The 22,388-nt window shown below is 38.2% G+C and overlaps 1 protein-coding gene across 35 annotated transcripts in view; it reads left to right on the top strand.

Annotated features, from left to right (window-relative positions):
- The window catches only part of LOC105496856 (SEC31 homolog A, COPII coat complex component), an 82,106-nt gene that overhangs the window by 1,581 nt on the left and 58,137 nt on the right, over positions 1 to 22,388 (top strand). For 18 of the 35 annotated variants that reach the window (XM_011767490.2, XM_011767488.2, XM_011767487.3 and 15 more), the window contains exons 2-8: positions 9,379 to 9,461; positions 10,413 to 10,536; positions 12,713 to 12,911; positions 15,812 to 15,907; positions 16,866 to 17,006; positions 19,586 to 19,728; positions 21,205 to 21,304. In XM_011767490.2, the coding sequence (XP_011765792.1) occupies positions 9,383 to 9,461; positions 10,413 to 10,536; positions 12,713 to 12,911; positions 15,812 to 15,907; positions 16,866 to 17,006; positions 19,586 to 19,728; positions 21,205 to 21,304 (882 nt within the window). In that variant the 5' untranslated portion in view covers positions 9,379 to 9,382. The remainder of the gene's footprint in view (positions 1 to 9,378; positions 9,462 to 10,412; positions 10,537 to 12,712; positions 12,912 to 15,811; positions 15,908 to 16,865; positions 17,007 to 19,585; positions 19,729 to 21,204; positions 21,305 to 22,388) is intronic. The other 17 variants (XM_071093591.1, XM_071093589.1, XM_071093586.1 and 14 more) reach the window with 2 other exon arrangements.

Genomic DNA, 22,388 nt, shown 5'->3' with positions numbered 1-22,388 from the left:
AAACTAATAACGTGGGAATAGAAATAAATTTGTAAACTGTGAAGAGCAATGATTCACAATTTTGGGGGATTTCACTGTCTTATGGGAATCTAATGAAAGCATTGGAAGAATGCACATATACACATGTAGGATTTTCTTTTTTTTTATTTTACTTTTTTTTTTTGAGACAGGGTCACTCTTTGTTGCCCAGATTGGAGTGCAGTGGTGCAGTCATAGCTCACTATAACCTTGAACTCTTGGACTCAAGAGATCCTCCCTCCTCAGCCTCAGAAATAGCTAGGAATATGCACGTGGCGCACGCCCAGTTAATCTCTTATTTTTTATAGGGATGGGGGTCTCACTACGTTCCCCAGGCTGGACTCAAGCTCCTGCTCTCAAGTGACGTGTAGGATTTTCTGTGTACATAATATTATGAAGTTTACAAGTTAAAAACTCCTGTAAAGGGATATTACTAGATTGATTTACATTGATTACATTGTTTTTAGAAATGTCATTAGGTTAATTTCAGCTCAAAAAGTTTTATTATACCTAAGATTAATATGACACCAATTAGTTCAGTAACCAGTGCACAGTTACTTTCTCCTTTGATTTGGTTTGGGTTGAGTGAAATGAACCTAGGACATTGAAAATAATCAATCCTCTGAACAATTGTTTCTATCCATATTGAGATATTTTGCCCACAGAAAATGGATTTTTACTAAAAGCAATGCCAACTAGGGATTGTATACCTGGTTTGGGAATCAAAGTTCCAATTCTATTACCTCTTTAACTTTTTACTTGCTTTCTGAGGTATGCGTCAGCTCTATATAGCATTGTAAGGTTGGTACTTTTCAACATTTTCAACAATTTTAGTATTGCTAAATACTTAGCAACAATTTTAGTTACTTTTTTTTTTTGAAAAGTTACTTACTTTTCAACAATTTTAGTATTGCTAAATACTTTTAGTATTTAGCAATACTAAAACCCAAGTGCTGTTGGGTTTTAGTATTGCTTCAGAAAATTTACATTTTGAAAATGAGCAGAAAGAAAAAAGTTTCCACCTAATCGAATGCAATTATCGAGAGAAAGTTGCATGAAGAATAAGAGTTCTAGTCTGGAATATAAATATTCCTCAATAAATCTTTTTTTTTTTTTCTGAGACAGAGTCTTGCTCTGTCTCCCAGGCTGGAGTGCAATGGCATGATCTCGGCTCACTGTAAACTCCGCCTCCTGGGTTCAAGCGATTCTCCTCCCTCAATCTCCCGAGTAGCTGGGATTACAGGCATGCGCCACCACGCCCGGCTAATTTGTGTATTTTTTAGTAGAGACAGAGTTTCACCATGTTGGTGAGTCTGGTCTCGAACTCCTAACCTCGTGATCTGCCCACCTCGGCCTCCCAAAGAGCTGGGATTATAGCCGGGAGCCACTGCGCCCGGCCATATGTATTTTTTTAATTTATTTATTTTTTGAGACGGAGCCTAGCTCTGTCTCCCAGGCTCACTGCAGCCTCTGCCTCACTGCAACCTCTGCCTCCCAGGTTCAAGCGATTCTTCTGCCTCATTCTCCTAAATAGCTGGGATTACAGGTGCGCACCACCACGCCCGGCTAATTTTGGTATTTTTTAGTAGAGATGGGGTTTCGCCGTGTTGGCCAGGCTGGTCCCAAACTTCCGGCCTCAAGTGATCCGCCCACCTCGGCCTCCCAAAGTGCTGGGATTACAGGCATGAGCCACTGCGCCTGGCCAATAGATGTATTTTTGAAGGTTCATGGTAGTAGACGTTTTAAATGGTGATGTTTGTAATAACTGTCATTTATGAACATTTGTTTATATATGCCAGGCACTGTTCTAACTACTCTGAGTAATACCACTTATTTCTCACAACAACCCTATAGTATAGATACTGTTATCCTTATTTTAATGAGAGAGGAGCCAGGACATACATGGATAAAGCGACATGACTAAAGTCAGAGGTAGACATGGTGAAGCTGGAATTTAAACTGAGGGTGTCTGCCCTAGACCCCATGCTCTTAATTGCTGTGGTATAGATACTGTCTTGTAGATGGCATATATGAACAAGCGATTGTCCACACAATTTTCTTTTTGTCTTGTCTTGTCCCTTTCTTTTCTTTTCTCTTTCTTTCTTTCTTTCTTTCTTTCTTTCTTTCTTTCTTTCTTTCTTTCTTTCTTTCTTTCTTTCTTTCTTTCTTTCTTTTTCTTTCTTTCTTTCTTTCTTTCTTTCTTTCTTTCTTTCTTTCTTTCTTTCTTTCCTCCTTCTTCCTTCCTTCCTTCCCTTTCTTTCCTTTCTTTCCTTTCATTCTTCTTTCTTTCGTGTGTGTGTGTGTGTGTGTGTGTGTGTGTGTGTGTGTGTCGGAGTTTCGCTCTTGTTGCCCAGGCTGGAGTGCCGTGACGCGATCCCGGCTCACTGCAACCTCCGCCTCCCAGGTTCAAGGGATTCTCCTGCCTTAGCCCCCAGAGTAGCTGGGATTACAGACGCCTGCCACCAAGCCCGGCTAATTTTTTGTATTTTTAGTAGAGACAGGGTTTCGCCACGTTGGTCAGGCTGGTCTCGAACTCCTGACCTCAGGTGATCCTCCTGCCTCTGCCTCCCAAAGTGCTCGGATTACAGGCGTGAGCCACTGCGCCCGGCCTTCTTTTTATATTTTCGTAGTGATTATGTTCTGTTTGAAATAGTATTGAGTGAAACAAGTATTCATAGTATAAATTGTAATCACGTTTAATATTGAAAAAACATTACACACGGCTTTTAAAGTAAGTCTTGCTTGGGAAGTATGTATGGTTTAATCTAAAACCTTTTCCTGTTTTTGAGCGCGATGGCTCATGCCCGTAATCCTAGAACTTTGGGAGGCCAAGGAAGGATGATTGCTTGAAGCCAAGAGTTCAAGACCAACCTGGCCAACATAGTGAGAACCTGTCTCTGTTAAAAAAAAAAAAAAAAATTAAAATACATTTTTAAAAATACCTTTTTGGGCAGGTGTGGTGGCTCACTCCTGTAATCCCAGCACTTTGGGAGGCCGAGGTGGGCTGACCACGAGGTCAGAAGTTTGAGACCAGCCTGACCAACATGGTGAAACTCTGTCTCTACTAAAAAATACATAAATTAGCTGGGGGTGGTGGTGTGTGCCTATAATCCCAGCTACTTGGGAGGCTGAGGCAGGAGAATCACTTGAACCCGGGAGGCAGAGGTTGCAGTGAGCCAATTTCATGCCATTGCACTCCAGCTTTGGTGACAGAGTGAGACTCCATCTCAAAAAAAAAAAAAAACTTTTCGTATTTTTAAGAAAATCATTTACAACTGAATGATTATTTCCAAGAGAAGGAAATATGCATATCCAGATGTAACTATATTTTCATGGCATTTTTAGTAATTTTGAGAATGATTGCAATAAGTAGATCGATTATGGTACTCTTATTTAATTAGATTCAGGGCATATAATATAGTTCTAGGCCATTGTAGTATAGTGATTCTTTTTTTTTTTTATTTTAATAGATGGTATTGAAACCTTATATTCAGTACAGGTTAATAAGCAGAACTGCTTCTCATGGAACACTGAGTACTAAGGCTAAGAAATAAACTTCAGTAAATGCTTTGAATTCCCATTTAACCATTTTATGTTCATATAATGTGTCTCTTTCTTTTTCAATGTTACACATTAACCAAGTATTAATGAATTAGGTAGTCCTTGTACTTTAGCTCTTGGAAGTACTATTATTGTATTCCTTTTTTTTATAATATAGCTATTTTGCTTTCACTTTTAGAAATTATTCTGAAGCCATCTTATAACCTTTTCCCCCTTAACAATACTTTCTCCTTTTTTAAAAAGTAAATGATCCTTTAAAGAGTTAAGAATTTAAAAGTAAATGTTTTATCTAAAACTGGTCATTCTAATTCATTAGTCTACTTGTTTTCCCCTAAATATAAACTTTTAAAATAAATCAGAACTTTCTGCATATCTCCTAGTGTGCTAAGCAATTTTGAGTCTAAAACTGGTCATTCTAATTCATTAGTCTACTTGTTTTCCCCTAAATATAAACTTTTAAAATAAATCAGAACTTTCTGCATATCTCCTAGTGTGCTAAGCAATTTTGAGTCTAAAAAGGGGTAAAAGTTTTGAAAAAGACATTATTTGTCTAGTTGATGAGATAAGATAGCACATAAGGCAACTGGTTAAAAGTAATCGGAAAATATGTCAACAATATGTGCTAGTCGAATGTTACAAAATGTTTATTAAAATAGAATGATATTATTATAAAATGCTTAAATTGTAGTACTGACAAATATAAACTTGTGGTGAGTATTTAGATCAATGTGGATTGAATCATCAGGGCAGTTTTCATGGAGGAGCTGGAACTTGAATTTATTACTAAAGATTAGATGAGACAGTTGGCAAAGAGGAAGAAGAGGAAATTCATGTTAAGAAAATAAATGCCTTTTTTATATCTTAGAAAGTTGGAATTTTTTCCCCGCAAATAACCCTGAAGTTTTCTTGTTTAATCTCATGATAGCAGTAATCTTTAAAAATAGCAAGCCTATCAAAAGCACTAACCCACGTGCTAAGCACTTTGTTTGGCTCCCTATTATAAAACATATGATCTCATTGGAACCTCACAACATCCCATGAGGTTGTCACTCTTTTCCCTGTTTTACGAATGTAGAAACTGGGGCTCAGGGAGGTTAAATAATGTGTCCAAAGTATCATAGCTAATAAGTGGCAGAGCCAGTAGTCAAATTGAGGATTAACTCCAGAGACCATGCTTTTAGCTATGTGATACATCCTGCCTCCTAATCTCACTTTGCCCTAACCTAACACAATTTCTAAAATGCATTTCTTCAATTTCATCATGAATGCTGGTTGCTTTGTTATTGTTTCTCCTAAATGTTAATATTTCCTCTATGATATGAAAATTGAATACCTGAACTTGTTGGAAGTAATAAGAACTTGGACTCTGGAGCTAAACTTGCGAGTTCCGATCTTGGCTCTAGCCCCTTGCCCCCTTGCTAGCATGTACAGATTGTCTAACTTTCCGTATCTTAATTTTTTCCTGTATAAAATCTCCTTCAAATATAAACAATTTGCAGGTACAAGACTCGGGGCATATGTTTAAGGCAATCTTAAGGAAAATGTTAGAGGATAGACTCTGGAGCTGAGTAAGGAAACTGGCAAAAAAGTCCTGTTGGATAGCATTGAGTATCATTTTTAACTGCAGGGCTGAGACTGGAACAAAAGTGAGAATGAGGAAGAAAGAATAAAATGTAAATATTAAATGTCCAATAATATAGGGATTGGTTATACAACTAATAAAAAGAGAAGAGGAAAGAAATTGGAGGTAGAATAAGTTTGTGAATTGCCACATCTGTAATGGTTATGAGTCAGAGGACATCATTTAAAGCTGACAAATCAGTTAGTAGAAGTATAAGCAGTTCAAAGGTAAACACTGAGAAAGATAATACTATTGATTGTAACTGTGTTGTGTGGAGGGGCAGTAAGATTATACAAGCTAATTTCATAAGTGCTCATAGTAGGAAGTTAATAGTTTCTGTGTAAAGAAATAGAGGATTAATGGTGTTAAGTAAAATATTTAAAATTACAATTAAAAAGATAAAATCAAACACATAATGAAAATATACATTATCCTAATTGTCAGAAAAATGGTAATTGCACAAAAAAAGATGAAAGACTTTTTAAAAATTATTACCCAAAGATATTAAACCAAAGTAAAATATGACAAAACTAAGACCAACTACGTCTGTCATGTCATTTTAAATGTCATTTAACCTACTGAAAAGATTTTCAAATTGGATTACCAATAAAATCTGTTGGTTTTTTGGGTTTTTGTTTCTTTGTTGCCGTATAGCTAATGATTTGACATAGTTCTGAAGGGCAAAAGTATACGTGTAAAGGCAAACAAAAGGTGGAATTCAGACCAAAAGTCATTATTTCAGACAAAGAAGGATATTCATAAAGCTGAAGTGTACATTTGACAGTGAATTTGAACATTATGGATGTGCACCAAATAACTGTATTAAATAACAAAGTAATTTTCGTAAAGCAAAAGTTTCAGGAGATACCATGAGAAATAAACATAAATATATTAGCAGTAAGAGGCTTCATTCACTGTTTCGGTCCAAGGCAGATCAAGTGGACAAAAAAATAAGGACATAGGATATCTAAACAAATCAATAAAGAGGATTTAATTAGTATATATATTGAGCTGTAGGTCCTGAAAACAGAGAGCACCCCTTCTTTCTAGGTCCCAAGAATAATTCACAAACATTTACTATATAGGCTCCATTGATAGGAAAGTAGGAATTAACAGGCACAGGGGATTTTAGGACAAGGGAACTACCCTGTGTGATACTATAATGACAGATACATGTTGTCATATGTTTGTCAAAACCCATAGAATGTACAACACCTAGAGTGAGCCCTCATATAAATTGTGGAGTTTCAGTGATGATGTGCTCATGTTAGTTCATGGATTGAAACAAATAGACCTTTATGATGTGCGATGTTGGTAGTGAGAAAGGTTATGTGGTTGGGAACTGTGTAGCATTTTTTTGTACTTTGTGCTCAACTTTTCTAGGAACGTAAATCTAAAAGATAAAGCATATGTTTTTTTTTTTTTTTTAATCAAAATCCTATGAAAGGTAAAAGAAGTTTTTTTTTTTTTTTTAAAAAAGCAAAGTCAAAAGATAGTCTATCGACTTAATAGGAAAATTGTCAAGTAATGGCCAGCTGCAGGGGCTCACCCGTGTAATCACAGCACTCTGGGAGGCCAAGGAAGGTGGATCACCTGAGGTCAGAAGTTCGAGACCAGCCTGGCCAACATGGTGAAACCCCATCTCTACTAAAAATACAAAAAAATTAGCCTGATGTGGTGATGTGTGCCTGTAATCCCAGCTACTTGGGAGGCTGAGACACCAGAATCGCTTGAACCCTGGAGGCGGAGGTTGCAGTGAGCCGAGATCACGCCACTGTGCTCCAGCCTGGATGACAGAAAGAACCCTTCTCAAAAAAAAAAAAAAAAAAGAGAAAAGAAAAATGGTCAAATGATACATGACTAGACAGAAGAGATGACAGAAATATGATTGACCCATAATCATGTAAAAAAAGATTTGTTATACATTATTTGTAATATTACTATACAGAGCTAACATTTTTCTTTTTGTTTTTCTTTTCTTTTCTTTTCTTTTTTTTTTTTTTTTTGAGTCATAGTCTTACTCTGTCACCCAGGCTGGATTGCAGTGGTGTGATCACGGCTCACTGCAGCCTCAACTTTCCGGGCTCAAATGATCTTTCCTCCTCAAACTTCCGAGAAGTTGGACAGACATGCATCACCATGCCCGGCTAGTTTTTGTATTTTTTGTAGAGATGGGATTTCACCATGTTTTCCAAGCTTGTCTTGAACTCCTGGGCTCAAGCAATCAGCCTGCTTCGGCCTCCCAAAGTGCTGGCATTACAGGGCTGAGCCACTGCACCTGGCCTTTCATTTTTTAATGTTGCAAAAAATCTAAAAGTGTGACAGTATACTCTGCTAAGGCTGCAGGGCAAGAAGTAATCGTATATTACTCTTGGTGGTATGAAAAGGCACAATTGCCATAGAGGACAACTTGGTAATATTTATCAAAATTAAATTTGCATTAACCTTTTTTTTTTTTTTTTTTTTTTTGAGACAGAGTCTCACTCTGTCGCCCAAGCGGGAGTGCAGTGGCCGGATCTCAGCTCACTGCAAACTCCGCCTCCCGGGTTTACGCCATTCTCCTGCCTCAGCCTCCCGACTAGCTGGGACTACAGGCGCCCGCCGCCTCGCCCGGCTGGTTTTTTGTACTTTTTAGTACAGACGGGGTTTCACCGGGTTAGCCAGGATGGTCTCAATCTCCTGACCTCGTGATCCGCCCGTCTCGGCCTCCCAAAGTGGTGGGATTACAGGCTTGAGCCACCGCGCCTGGCCTGCATTAACCTTTTAATTTAGCAATTTTACTTCTGGAAATTTATAGCTGTCCCTTGTTTTTAACGAAATAACGTGCAGATGACCATTTATTTCAGCATTTTTTGTAAAAATAGCTAAAAACAGCTTAGGTGTTTGTTGGTATTTGACTAGGTAATTGTGGTACATCCTACAGTGGAGTACTATGCCATTTCAATGTATTTATGTAAAAATAACAAAGATCTTATTCTAATTTTTCCATAAAAGTAACTTTTTTTTTGAGACCAAGTCTCGCACTGTCGCCCAGGCTGGAGTACAGTGGCATAATCTCGGCTCAATGTAACCTTCACCATCTGGGTTCAAGTGATTCTTCTGCCTCAGCCTCCCAGATAGCTGGGATTACAGGCATGCATCAATCACCACACTTGGCTAATTTTCTTGTATTTTTAATAGAGACGGGGTTTTGCCCTTTTGGCCAGCCTGGTCTCGAACTCCTGGCCTCAAGTGATCCAACTGCCTCGTCCTCCCAAACTGCTGGGATTGCAAGCATGAGCCACCACGCCTGACCCCATCAAAGTAACTTTAATGACAGAAAATATGTAAACAAGTGGTATATGAGATTATACCTTGAAATGACCAGTTTTCTAATAATTTCTACTTTATCTTTAAAATCTGTGGGTTCACTGTATTCTCTCTAATATGTTTTAATTTTGAATTATTTTTTTAAACTGCTCTTATCATTGAGTAATCCTACTCCAGGAAGTTGTACCTTATTTATTTTTTGGCTGCTCTTACCCATAATGTTTTGTCACCCATCCTTGTTGGATAAACACATGTGTAGCAAAGTTAATTCTTCAGGTACCACCTCATTATTTTTGTGGGCTATTTTTCTAGACCGATTCAACTGAAGAACTATAATCTGTAGACAGAATAGACCAGTATTTGTCTCAGAATAATTTATCAAGTTTGTCTTCTTTTTTTTTTTGAGGTGGAGTCTCGCTGTCTCGCCCAGGTTGGCGTGCAGTGGCGCAATCTCAGCTCACTGCAAGCTTCACCTCCCAGGTCATGCCATTCTCCTGCCTCAGCCTCCAGAGTAGCTGGGACTACAGGCGCCTGCCACCACGACTGGCTAATTTTTTGTATTTTTAGTAGAGACAGGGTTTCACCATGTTAGCCTGGATGGTCTCGATCTCCTGCTCTTATGATCTGCCCGCCTCGGCCTCCCAAAGTGCTAGGATTACAGGCATGAGCCACCGCGCCCGGCCTCAAGTTTGTCTTCTTTCTAATTAATATTTCCAACAAATGACACCTAAACCAAGTTGATTTATTTGCATTTGGACATTACTAATGTTGTAGTGGTTTGTTCAGTATGTTTCTGTGTAAAATATCTGTGTTCTATGTTAGACATTCAAATCATTCAAGTCTATTTCTTTGTAAAATATTCCCTTTAGCAGGATGAAGTTAAAGGAAGTAGATCGTACAGCCATGCAGGCATGGAGCCCTGCCCAGAATCACCCCATTTACCTAGCAACAGGTAAGTTCAAAGGAGAGAAGATAGTATGAGTTACCTAATTTCTTCTCTTCTGCGTCTAGCTTATTCAGGTTAATCTTTATCTTCTCTCTGGAAAGCCTCTCTCCCTGGCAAGTTACCGACATTCTCTCAGCCAAGTTCAGTGTTCTTCCTGTGCGTTCCCATAGTATTTTGATCATGATGTGTTACATCTAAAATAGTTTCCTTCACAGGAATTGTATTTTATCTTTAGTCCTCCAGTATTAAGCACAATAGATGGCATGTAAAAAAAAAAAAAAACCAGTTAATATCAGTTTGAATGAACGAAGAGCAATTTTGATGTTAGCATTTTTATATAAAAAGAATTAGTTATATCATGTATGTCTATAAGCAGATATAGTAAATCACAGGACCTTTTTTTTTTTTTTTTTTTTTTTTTTGAGATGAAGTCTTGCTCTTTCACCCAGGCTGGAGTGCAATGGCATAATCTCTGCTCACTGCAAGCTTCACCTCCCTGGTTCACGCCATTCTCCTGCCTCAGCCTCCCAAGTAACTGGGACTACAGGTGTCCGCCACCACACCTGGCTAATTTTTTAGTACAGGTGGGGTTTCACCGTGTTAGCCAGGATGGTCTTGATTACCTGACCTTGTGATCCGCCCGCCTCGGCCTCCCAAAGTGCTGGGATTACAGGCGTGAGCCACCACACCCATCCCCTATCATGGGACCGTTTTTACAGAGATTTTTAAATACCTACAGGCTTAAAAAATTATTTTACACTACCCACTCTTATAAACATCCTCTCCTAGCCCTGTGCTAGAATCTCATTGCTATAGTGATTTAAGCGTCTGCTCAATGGCATATGCGCAGCATTCATGAGCAAGAGAATTGAAAAACATGCTTTTAACTTCAGTTTTGTAAGGTTTCTCTGAGTCTTATTTTTGTGTGTATAGTTACCATAAATATATTTTCTATAGGAACATCTGCTCAGCAATTGGATGCAACATTTAGTACCAATGCTTCCCTTGAGATATTTGAATTAGACCTCTCGGATCCATCCTTGGACATGAAATCTTGTGCCACTTTCTCCTCTTCTCACAGGTATGAGGTTCAGCTTTAAATTCATGTGATTATTTAATTATATATTGTTCTTGATTCCTAATTTGTTTATAATTATGCCATTATTAGAAACTACAAGGAATGCCATCAAGGACATGAAATATTTTGTGAAAAAGCATGTGAGTGTATTTTTATGGAAGTAAAAGTAGTGTTTATATGTCCTATTGACTTTTTTTTTCCTTTGCTTTTTTGAGACAGAATCTCACTTTGTAGCTCAGGCTGGAGTGCAGTGGCACGATCTTGGCTCACTGCAACCTCCACATTCCGGGCTCAAGCAATTCCTGTGCTTCAGCCTCCCAAAGAGCTGAGATTACAGGTGCGCACAACCCCGCCCAGCTAATCTTGTATCTTTAGTAGTGACAGGGTTTTGCCATGTTGGCCGGGCTAGTCTTGAACTCCTGACCTCAAGCAATCCACCCATCTCAGCCTCCCAAAGTGCTGGGATTATAGGCGTGAGGAACCACGCCTGGCCAGTATGTTCCATTGACTTTTTTATTGCTGTTATATGTAAGGTGGGAAGGAGAGGCTGTAGTTTCTAGCATTTTTTTTCTGGGTTTTGTGTGTGTGGTTTTTTTTTTTTTTTTTTTTTGGATGGAGTTTCACTCTTGTTGCCAGGCTGGAGTGCAGTGGTGCAATCTTGGCTCACTGCAACCTCTGCCTCCTGGGTTCTAGCGATTCTTCTGCCTCAGCCTCCTGAGTAGCTGGGATTACAGGCATGTGCCACTACACCCGGCTAATTTTGTATAGAGTTCGTTTTTCTTTCTCCTTTATTGTGCCTGTTTGCAAAAAGGTAGATGTACTAGGAAAGAAGTAGTCATAATAAGTATTAGTAGTGATTATCTCTGAATGGTAGCTTATTTTTATTTTCTTGTGTTACAATATTTAGAAATATATTTCACAGTTTTGTTGACATGATTTCTAATACACTAGATAACTAGGTATTTGGATCATACTTTCAAGTACTTATGCCCTATTGTAATGCAGAGAAAGGATGCCTTCATTTGAGTAATAAAATAATCTTTATTGCCTCAGTATCTTAGCAGTGTTTAAAGAGATTGCTCTTTAGCTGACAGAATACAGCTCAAATCATGCAGTTTCATGGGATTGCTCATATTCTTCAGAGCTGTCACAGTGGGATGGGAACCCCAGATACCTTTTGTCTAGTAGTTTTTCTGCTTACTACCGTCTGTATCATCATATACCTTTCTGCCTTCATATTTCATCTCCATTCTGGATCATATATTTTATTCTCCAATAGTAGGGGTACTTGTCATAATATAATCTTGATGTCGTTTCTCTAATGTTAGAATACATTCTTTTTCTTAGAAAATTTCACATGACTCCTTTAACACCTTTACTATTTAACAGACCACTTGTTAGTGACCCTTGTTTGTGTGTTTTTTTTTTTTTTTTTTTGAAACGGAGTCTCGCTCTGTCGCCCAGGCTGGAGTGCAGTGGCCGGATCTCTGCTCACTGCAAGCTCCGCCTCCCGAGTTTACGCCATTCTCCTGCCTCAGCCTCCTGTGTAGTTGGGACTACAGGCGCCCGCCACCTCGCCCGGCTAGTTTTTTGTATTTTTTAGTAGAGACAGGGTTTCACCGTGTTAGCCAGGATGGTCTCGATCTCCTGACCTCGTGATCCGCCAGTCTCGGCCTCCCAAAGTGCTGGGATTACAGGCTTGAGCCACCGCGCCCAGCCTGTTTTTTTTTTTTTTTTTCAGACAAAGGTCAAAGCATGAGACCCTTCTATAGCCAAATAAAGAGTGTTTTTACTTTTCAAAGGAAGTGATTGATTAGCTCTATTTTACAATGAACCAGAGGCAATTTAAGAAGATTAAAACTTAGGGTCTCACCATTTCTAAATGGTAAAATCATTCTTAAGCTCATATTTTTTGACACACAACTCAAGTATATTTTGTGACACTACCTTATAAGAGTTTTTACTCTTTAAGGATTACAAAATCAAATATGCAAATATGAGTATAAATAAAAAATGAAATACTATTATACCAAAGTCATACATAGTTACCAGGAGTGGTGGGGAAGTAATATATTTGAACTGTTTATGAAAACATTAAAAAGTAAATGTATAATTTCAATTTTTTGTCTACATTTATTTGACTTTAAGAATGAGTTATTTTATTCATTTTCTCCTGTAGATACCACAAGTTGATTTGGGGGCCTTATAAAATGGATTCCAAAGGAGATGTCTCTGGAGTTCTGATTGCAGGTGGTGAAAATGGAAATATTATTCTCTATGATCCTTCTAAAATTATAGCTGGAGACAAGGAAGTTGTGATTGCCCAGAATGACAAGCATACTGGCCCAGTGAGAGCCTTGGATGTTAACATTTTCCAGGTAAGACTTTAACATTCATTCATAATTCTTAGACTGTGTGCTCCTCTTTTGAAATCAGTATATGAATCTACTATGCCTCAGTTTTGGAACTGCAAGTTGAAAAACTATGTGGCTAAACAGGTTGACAAGTGTTTGTTTAAAGAATGGTGGGTTCAGAATTGAGATCAGGGTTAAAAATACTACCTCCATGAAAAGGATCAGACTGATAGGTTTTTTTTTTTTTTGGTTTTTTTTTTTTTTTGAGATGGAGTCCCGCTCTGTCACTAGGCTGGAGTGCAGTGGCGTGACCTCGGCTCACTGCAGTCTCCGCCTCCTGGGTTCAAGTGATTCTCCTGCCTCAGCCTCCTGAGTAGCTGGGACTACAGGTGCGTGCCACCATGCCCAGCTAATTTTTGTACTTTTAGTGGAGACAGGGTTTCACCATGTTGGCCAGAATGGTCTCTTGACCTTGTGATCCACCTGCTTTGGCCTCCCAGAGTGCTGGGATTACAGACGTGGGCCACCGTGCCCAGCTGGCTGATAGGTTTAATTAAGTCTGAAGATGTCATGCCATTCAAATAGACATTTTATAAACATTAAGAGCCGCATAGATTGGAAACCTTGCCTTTTAAAAGTTCGTGCTAGTTCAGCATTAGGCTGGTGCTGTGATGTCCAGGTTAATTCACTGTTTTATTAATTGAGAAATTTTGTGTTTATGACAGACATTAATACTCTATGAAATAATTAGAAATTAAATGCAATGGCTGGGCATGGTGGCTTACGCCTGTGTAATCCCAGCACTTTGAGAGGCCGAGGCAGGCAGATCACGAGGTCAGGAGTTTGAGACCAGCCTGGTCAACGTGGTGAAACCCCGTCTCTACCAAAAATACAAAAATTAGCTAGGCATGGTGGCAGGTGCCTGTAATCCCAGCTACTCGGGAGGATGAGGCAGGAGAATTGCTTGAACCAGGGAGGCAGAGATTGCAGTGAGTTGAGATCGTGCTGTTGCACTCCAGCCTGGGCGACAAGAGCAAAACTGAAAAAAAGAAAAATTAAATATAATGCAGATTTAACAAATAGTCAATTAAGATTCTTTGTACTGTTGCCTTCATAAACATTACTGGGTGTTAATTATATAAATGCACAGCTTAATAAAGATCTTAGCCTGCCCAGGATGGTGAAACCCTGTCACTACAGAAAATGCAAACAATTAGCAGAACATGGTGGCTTACGCCTATAGTCTCAGCTACTCGTGTGGATGGCTTTAGCCCGGGAGGTCTATGCTGCAGTGAGCTATGATCGCACCACTGCACTCCAGCCTGGGTGACAAACAGAGACCCTGTCTGGGAAAAAAAAAAAAAGACCTTGAGTTAATAGGATACTAGATTATAACAACCAAAAATGAGTATTAAGAAAATTTTAAATAGTTCCTTTTCTTATATTATAAATAGATCCTTAGGGTATAGCAATACAGAAACCCAACTTGTTTATTTCTTTTTTGTTGTTGTTTTGTGTTTTTTGAAACAGGGTCTTGCTCCCTCTGCCAGGCTGGACTGCAGTGGCTCATGGCTTACTGCAGTCTTGACCTCCTGGATTCAAGCAAGTCTCCTGTCTCAGCCACCCGAGTAAGTGGGACTACAAGCATGAGCCATAACACCAGGCTAATTTTTGTAGAGACAGTGTTTTTCTGTGTTGGTCAAGCTGGTCCTGAACTCCTGGGCTCAAGTGGTCTGTCTGCCTTGGCCTCCCAAAGTGCTGTGACTACAGGCATGAGCCACTGTGCCTGGCCTTCATTTCTATAGTTTGTGGTATCTGCTCTTTAGCTAGCTCCTTTGTTAATTGTATGAAACAGCTGATGATTTTTAATAAAGTGTTTTGTGTTGTAGGTAGCTACTACCATAGAATTTCTCTCTTTTTTTAGTTATATGCCAGCTGATAAGAGAATAATTTGTAAAAGTAAATAGTAGTGGATGAAGGTCAGTATATGAAGCCCATTGTCTTCCTGTACTTTGTATTACAATTTCAGGTTCTTTTTGACCCTTAAGGTTTGTACCAGAGAAAACCTAGAAATATTGCCACCTGGAACAAGATTGAGTGTATATGAACTAGAAATATGAGAAGAATTATGACAAGAGATTTTACTAGTGCTGTATTGATTCAGCTCTGGAAGCTGACTTTGAAGTATACTGAGAAAGATACCACAATTTTAGCATTCAGCTTTTTATGAAAGCAATAATTGATTACCTTTTTAATCTTGTAATTAAATCTCCTTCCAGAGATGCAAAGATATAAACAGTAATCTTCACATGGTTGCAAGACTGATTAAGAATTTATCCGGCCGGGCTTGGTGGCTCACACCTGTAATCCCAGCACTTTGGGAGGCCAAGGCAGGTGGATCACCTGAGGTCAGGAGTTCAAGACCAGCCTGACCAACATGGAGAAACCCCATCTCTACTAAAAATACAGAATTAACTGGGAGTGGTGGCGCATGCCTGTAATCCTCGCTACTCGGGAAGTTGAGGCAGGAGAATTGCTTGAACCCGGGAGGCGGAGGTTGCAGTGAGCTGAGATTGCACCATTGCACTCCAGCCTGGGCAACAAGAGCAGAACTCCATCTCAAAAAAAAAAAAAAAAAAGAATTTATCCATATACTTTTTAAAATTATATCTTGCATTAAAATTAGTTTGTTCTCAGTAGACATCTTTTGTCTTTGATAAGTAGAATTTTATGTTTTTCTAGAAAACTTTAAATTTTGAAAGAATTATGCATAATTTAGAAATTCATGCATATGTTTTTCACTTTTTAAATTAAATAGAAAAATTGTGTATGCTACATCTAATATCTTTCTAACTCTGAACTGAGTTATTCTGAATTTTCTTAATTGTGCATAAGTGCTATTTAGTTATGTTTTCTTCTTACAGACTAATCTGGTAGCTTCTGGTGCTAATGAATCTGAAATCTACATATGGGATCTAAATAATTTTGCAACCCCAATGACACCAGGAGCCAAAACACAGGTATTTTTATACTGATTTTGATCATTGTAATAAAAAAAGTCAAAAGTAGTTCTTCTAAGCCCACTTATTTCACTTTTAAGGCTTCTCACACAAAACATATATGTTTAAAATCATTGTTTAGATGTTACTGATTTTTCTTCAGTAAAGTATTAATAAATATGTTTCTTCAAAGTATGAGTGAGTCCTTCAAGAGTAAATATTTATTTCATATCTCCCACCTGGTAGACACTGGTCATTATACTAGGCATACAGTAGTAAGCAAAATGAACAAAAATCCTTAATAATTGTCTTAGATATAGTATAATTATTTTTGTTCTTTGTGTGATAACTGCTCTGTGTTTTAGCAACAACCAACCTTCTTAAAACACACTTAGGCAAGACCATGGAAGACAAGGTTTAAAATAAATACCTCAAGCCCTTTGCCTGTGTATTTCTAGTAAGTTTGGTAAGAACAGTCTTTTCCTGTTCTTCTTTATGTTGTATAGGCTATCCAATTGAGTAGCCAGTGTAACTGGCTCTAACATTTTGGCAATCTGAGAGGTAGCATAATGATAGCATATGCACTACCATTTATAAAGGTATTTTGCTAATGGTCTAGGCTGTAATTTTGCCCTGCCTAGTTTTCTGTTATAGTCACCAACATCTACTTTGTGGTCCATGATCTACCTTGCACCAGTTGCAAAGTAAACAGTACTTGGTTTATAGCAGGAATTCAATAAAATTCTTGTTGAATGAGATATTATTAAACAAGATAATACACTTGAAATGGCATGTACCTGCACTTTAAATCGTATAATTGTATGTGTTGAGAATGTAGATGTAGGACTATAAAGCAAATTTGTGGGATAAATGGGTCAAATTTTAAAGTAATATACTTTTCAAAATGAAGGATCCAATTTTACAGTTAAATTTGATTATAATAGAGAAACAGTTTTTATTAACTGTTTATTCCTTGTAGCCGCCGGAAGATATCAGCTGCATTGCATGGAACAGACAAGTTCAGCATATTTTAGCATCAGCCAGTCCCAGTGGCCGGGCCACTGTATGGGATCTTAGAAAAAATGAACCAATCATCAAAGTCAGTGACCATAGTAACAGAGTAAGTATGTGATTGACTTGTGATGAACGTGTTGTATTTCTGCTGTAAGTATTCCTGTGTTGTTTGTCAGAGTTGACAACAAATCAAATTTCTGTGAAGTCAAATCCTGTTTTTTCATTAATCAGTCATGTTAGAATGAATGTTTGTTTTTTTCTTCTAAGGGAAAATCATAAAATTTTTATGATTTTATGGAAATTGGAAAATCATATCCAATAAATATGTTGGATATTATTAATGATGAAGAGAGATTGGTTAATCAAGGAACTTATTCCATGGTATACTGGTTGTTTTACTTTGCTAGCTGTTTTAAAACATTGCAGCAACTTTTTTTTTTTTTTTTTTTCTTGAGACAGAGTCTCTCTCTGTCGCCCAGGCTGGAGTGCAGTGGCGCAATCTCAGCTCACTGCAACCTCTGCCTGCCGGGTTCAGACAATTCACCTACCCCAGCCTCCCAAGTAGCTGGGATTACAGGCACGCGCAATCACGCCCGGCTAATTTTTGTATTTTTAGTAGAGACGGGGTTTCACCATGTTGGTCTGGCTGGTCTCGAACTCCTGACCTCATAATCTACCTGCCTCGGCCTCCCAAAGCGGTGGGATTACATGCCTGAGCCTCTGTGCCTGGCCATTGCAGCAACTTTTTAATTCATCTTTAGCTTTTCTTAGAATGTAAACATTTTTCCTGCTGGGAACTTCATCACTGTGAACTTGTAATATTTGACTTCTTGGCCTCATCTCTTCCTCTGATTAGGTACTGCTAAAATGAGCTAATATATTTCTAGCACTTCCCATAGAGCACATTAAATTCTGAACCTTATAGGTATCTTAATTTTTTTATGTCATTAGGTGCCATAAAATAATTTAGATATAATTTGGAGCCTTTTTTTTTTTGTTTATGAGTACATTGCATGGTTTGACATTTTCTAAAATAAGTTTGCAAAAGTCAGAGTATACATATGTGATTTAAAAACAACAATAACAACAAAAAGCTATTTGGGAGAACACTTCTTCAGAGTATTGTTTTCAAGTGAATCAGGAGTTTTAAAACAGAAATGTCAATGGAATAAACCATACCAGAAGCATTTTAGTCATTTTGTGGAACATTTAATAGAATCTGAACTTGCAGATAGTTCCTAATAATGTTAGTTTATTCCATATGAAAATTTAAATGGTAGTTTTTGCTTAAGATATTTTGCCTTGAGTTTTCTGATAAAATAGAGGAAAAGTATGGAATTTTTTGTGTCTTGTGTGTGTCTTAATCTTTTTTCTTTATTTTTAAGGGTTTTTTTTGTTTTTTGTTTTTTTTTTGAGATGGAGTCTCACTCTGTCTCCCATTCTGGAGTGCAGTGGCACAGTCTTGGCACTGCAACCTCCGCCTCCCGGGTTCAGGCAATTCTCCTGCCTCAGCCTTCCAAGTAGCTGGGATTACAGGAGTCCGCCACCACACCTGGCAAATTTTTGTATTTTTAGTAGAGATGGGGTTTCACCATGTTGGCCAGACTGGTCTCAAACTCTTGACCTGGTGATCCGCCCGCCTCAGCCTCCCAAAGTGCTAGGATTACAGGCGTGAGCCACCACGCCCAGCCTGTATGTGTTAATCTTTTATCTTTTTTTTTTTTTTTTCCATTTTTCTGAAAGTATTTTAAATGTGTATAAAATGTTTTCTCTACTGGCCGGGCGCAGTGGCTCAATCCTAGCACTTTGGGAGGCCGAGGTGGGCGAATTGCCTGAGCTCAGGAGTTCAAGACCAGCCTGGGCAACAGGGTGAAACCCCTTCTCTACTAAAATACAAAAAATTAGCCAGGCATGGTGGTGTGTGCCTATACTCCAGCTACTGGGGAAGCTGAAGCGGGAGAATCACTTGAACGTTGGAGGTGGAGGTGGCAGTGAGCTGAGATCGTGCCACACTACACTCCAGCCTGAGTGACAGAGCGAGACTCCATCTCAAAAAAATAAATAAATAAAATGAAATATTTTCTTTATACTTATAGTTTTGATAGTAAAACTCATTTTTGGTATACAGTTATTCTGACTCAGAATGGTTTTGTGTGTATCAAATAGCTGCATGAATTGAGAAAATATTCAGATATCTTACTTTTAAGACTACTGTTTAAGACTCTTCAATAAAATTTGGTAGTTTTACATTTTGTTTTGTTTTGTTTTTTAAAATAAACTAAGGCCAGGCGTGGTGGCTCATGCCTGTAATCCCAGCACTTTGGGAGGCCGAGGTGGGTGGATCATTTGAGGTCAGGAGTTCGAGACCAGCCTGACCAACATGGTAAAACCTCATAACCACTAAAAATACAAAAATTTGCTGGCATGGTGACTTGCACCTGTAATCCCAGCTACTCGGGAGACTGAGGCAGGAGGATCACTTGAACCTGGGTGAGGTGGAGTTTGCAGTGAGCTGAGATGGCGCTACTGCACTCCAGCCTGGCTGACAATAAATAAATCATAAATAAAATAAGCCAAAGCTGGTGTTTTTTTACTATTTGTTTCAATAAAGGCATGTTTCTCGTTTTAGTTTGGTTTTTCATAAAGTAATATGATTCATAAAATGTGAACCTTAACAATCTGCAGATGCATTGTTCTGGGTTGGCATGGCATCCTGATATTGCTACTCAGATGGTCCTTGCCTCCGAGGATGACCGGTTACCAGTGATCCAGATGTGGGATCTTCGATTTGCTTCCTCTCCACTTCGTGTCCTGGAAAACCATGCCAGGTATCATGCTGCTGTTCCAAAGAACTTGATTTGTTTATTTTCTAAACACGTTGGTGATGTTTTTGTGACCAGAAATATACCATAGGACATAGGAACTTTTTTTTTTTAGACGGAGTTTTGTTCTGTCACTAAGGCTGGAATGCAGTGGCAAGATCTTGGTTCACTGCAACCTCTGCCTCCCAAATTCAAACGATTCTCCTGCCTGAGCCTCCTGAGTAGCTGGGATTACATGCATGCACCACTATACTCAGCTAATTTTTATAGTTTTAGTAGAGATGGGGTTTCACCATGTTGGCCAGGCTGGTCTCGAACTTCTGACCTCAAGTGATCCGCCCACCTTTGCCTCCCAAAGTGGTGGGATTACAGGCATGAGCCACCGTGCCTGGCTACCATAGGTACTTAATGTTTATATCAGTTACCAGTCAGTGCTAAAATTGGTTTTGTTATCCATTGTTTTGCATAAAGTCACAGTTTCTGAATTAAGTAAGGACTTACTGCAGTTAGATTTCATGCCCTTCCATAGGTAAAACATTTCACTGTACCTATCTAAGTTACGTACGTGTGTGTGTGTGTGTGTGTATGCATGTATAATCCCAATATAATTTTTATACAATTGGGATAATTTGTGCATCTAGTTAGATAACTTTTTTCGTTAATCATGAATACTGTATAATGGTAAGAAGTTGATTTCCACAAAATGATAAGTATATTTTTTAGATGGGATCTTGCTGATTTGCCCAGGATAGAGCCACCATAGCTCACTGTAGCTGTGAGCCTCTGGGCTCAAGTAATCCTCCTGCCTCAGCTTCATGAGTATGCCTGGAACTACAGGCACACGCCACCGTAACTGGCTAATTTTCAAATTTTTTGGTAGAGACAGAGTGTCGTTATATTGCCCAGGTTGGTCTTGAACTCCTGGCCCCAAACAGTCCTCCTGCCTTGGCCTCCCAAAGTGTACAGAATAATTTTTATCTACATATTTTCTCATTGGAAGGTGGTCTGTAATTTATTGTGAAATAGTCTGTTGGGCATTTGTTTTCACTTTTTTGCTGTCATACACTGCACTATATTGAACATCTATGACTTTGTAATGATCAGATAGCATATACGTTACTAAGTTGCCTCTGAAAATATTGCATTTATTTTATTTTTCTTTCTTTTTTGGTTTGTTTTTCTTTTTTTTATTTTATCTTATTTTTGAGATGGAGTCTCACTCACTCTGTTGCCCAGGCTGAAGTGCAGTGGCACGATCTCAGCTCACTGCAACCTCCACCTCCCAGGTTCAAGTGATTCTCCTGCCTCAGTCTCCTGAGTAGCTGGGATTACAGGTGTGAGCCAACGCGCCCGGCATTGAAACTCTTGCATTTAATTGTATTTCTGTTAACAACGTGTGAATCTCCAAAGCCTAGGCAGAAATAATTGAGATTCGGTTTTCTTAAGATTAATTAATTTCCTTGTTCCTTATGTTTTTTATAGGGGGATTTTGGCAATTGCTTGGAGCATGGCGGATCCTGAATTGTTACTGAGCTGTGGAAAAGATGCTAAGATTCTCTGCTCCAATCCAAACACAGGAGAGGTATGGGGAGGAAATGTTTCTCAACCTTGTAGCCCTTGTAGTATGTTACTTCTGGCTACATAAGAAATTTTCTATGTGGATTCTTTAGTGGATTACTATGTGAAAAGTATGTGGAGGTGTGTGTGCAGTGTTTATTTGGCTGCAATTTTATCAGGAACATAATCTAAGCTCAGCTTTTTAACCAGAAAAATCAGTAATTGAAATAGTATATTTCAAACTAGTAATCATCCCCTTCTCATTTCCAATAATGTATTTATTACCTAGACTCAGAAATACTTTGATTTATTTCACATGTGGTTTATGGGAATCAGTATCTTCGATGTAGGATTGTTCAAGGTTTACATCTTCTGTCTGCTTTACCATTCCTGAGGATCATGTTTCACTTCTGGAAATTGGTAGATATAGTTTTCCAATCTCTCTTCTGAATGATAAAGCAAGAATATAAATTATAGCTTTTATATTTTTACCTTTTTTATGTGAAGGTAGATTATTGCTAGTGCTTATGTAGTTTGATAGAATGCTAATAAAAATAGTGTCTTTGATAAGTTTTCATCTATATTGTTAAAATTAAAACAAGCCCTTTAGTTATTTGGTTTCTGGTTTAAGAGTCGTGGATGTAACAATATAAAATATAGAATCATTAACATTAGGGGAGACGAGAAAAAAATTAATAAATTTTACTGCGTATCATTTGTAGGATGAATAACAAAAATCTTAATTTTACACTGTGCCTTGCCAAGTAAATTCAAAATTCATGGAACTTACTATTCTGTCATCATTTTCTCTATTATATAATTTAATTAGATGAATTTTTGCCTATGATTAGTTGTGTGTGCTTGGACTTTGAAGGAAGAAACTTTTAGTACATGCTACAACTAAAAAATTGGATTTTGTTCAAATACAAATAAGGAATAGATAAATGATCTAAGTTTTATCAAACCGCATATCTTACCAAACAAAATAAATACCAAAGACACGAGCAGGCTAAATACCTTTTCAATTAATTCTATTTTTTAATAAAATTAAACATTTTAAATGTCACATGGGCCAGGTGTGGTGGCTCACACCTGTAATCTCAGCACTT

This window comes from Macaca nemestrina, chromosome 3 (genome assembly GCF_043159975.1).
Source record: "Macaca nemestrina isolate mMacNem1 chromosome 3, mMacNem.hap1, whole genome shotgun sequence".
NCBI classification, from domain to species: domain Eukaryota; kingdom Metazoa; phylum Chordata; class Mammalia; order Primates; family Cercopithecidae; genus Macaca; species Macaca nemestrina.
Note: the sequence above shows the minus strand (reverse complement) of the source record. Positions and strands in the feature narration are given on the sequence as shown.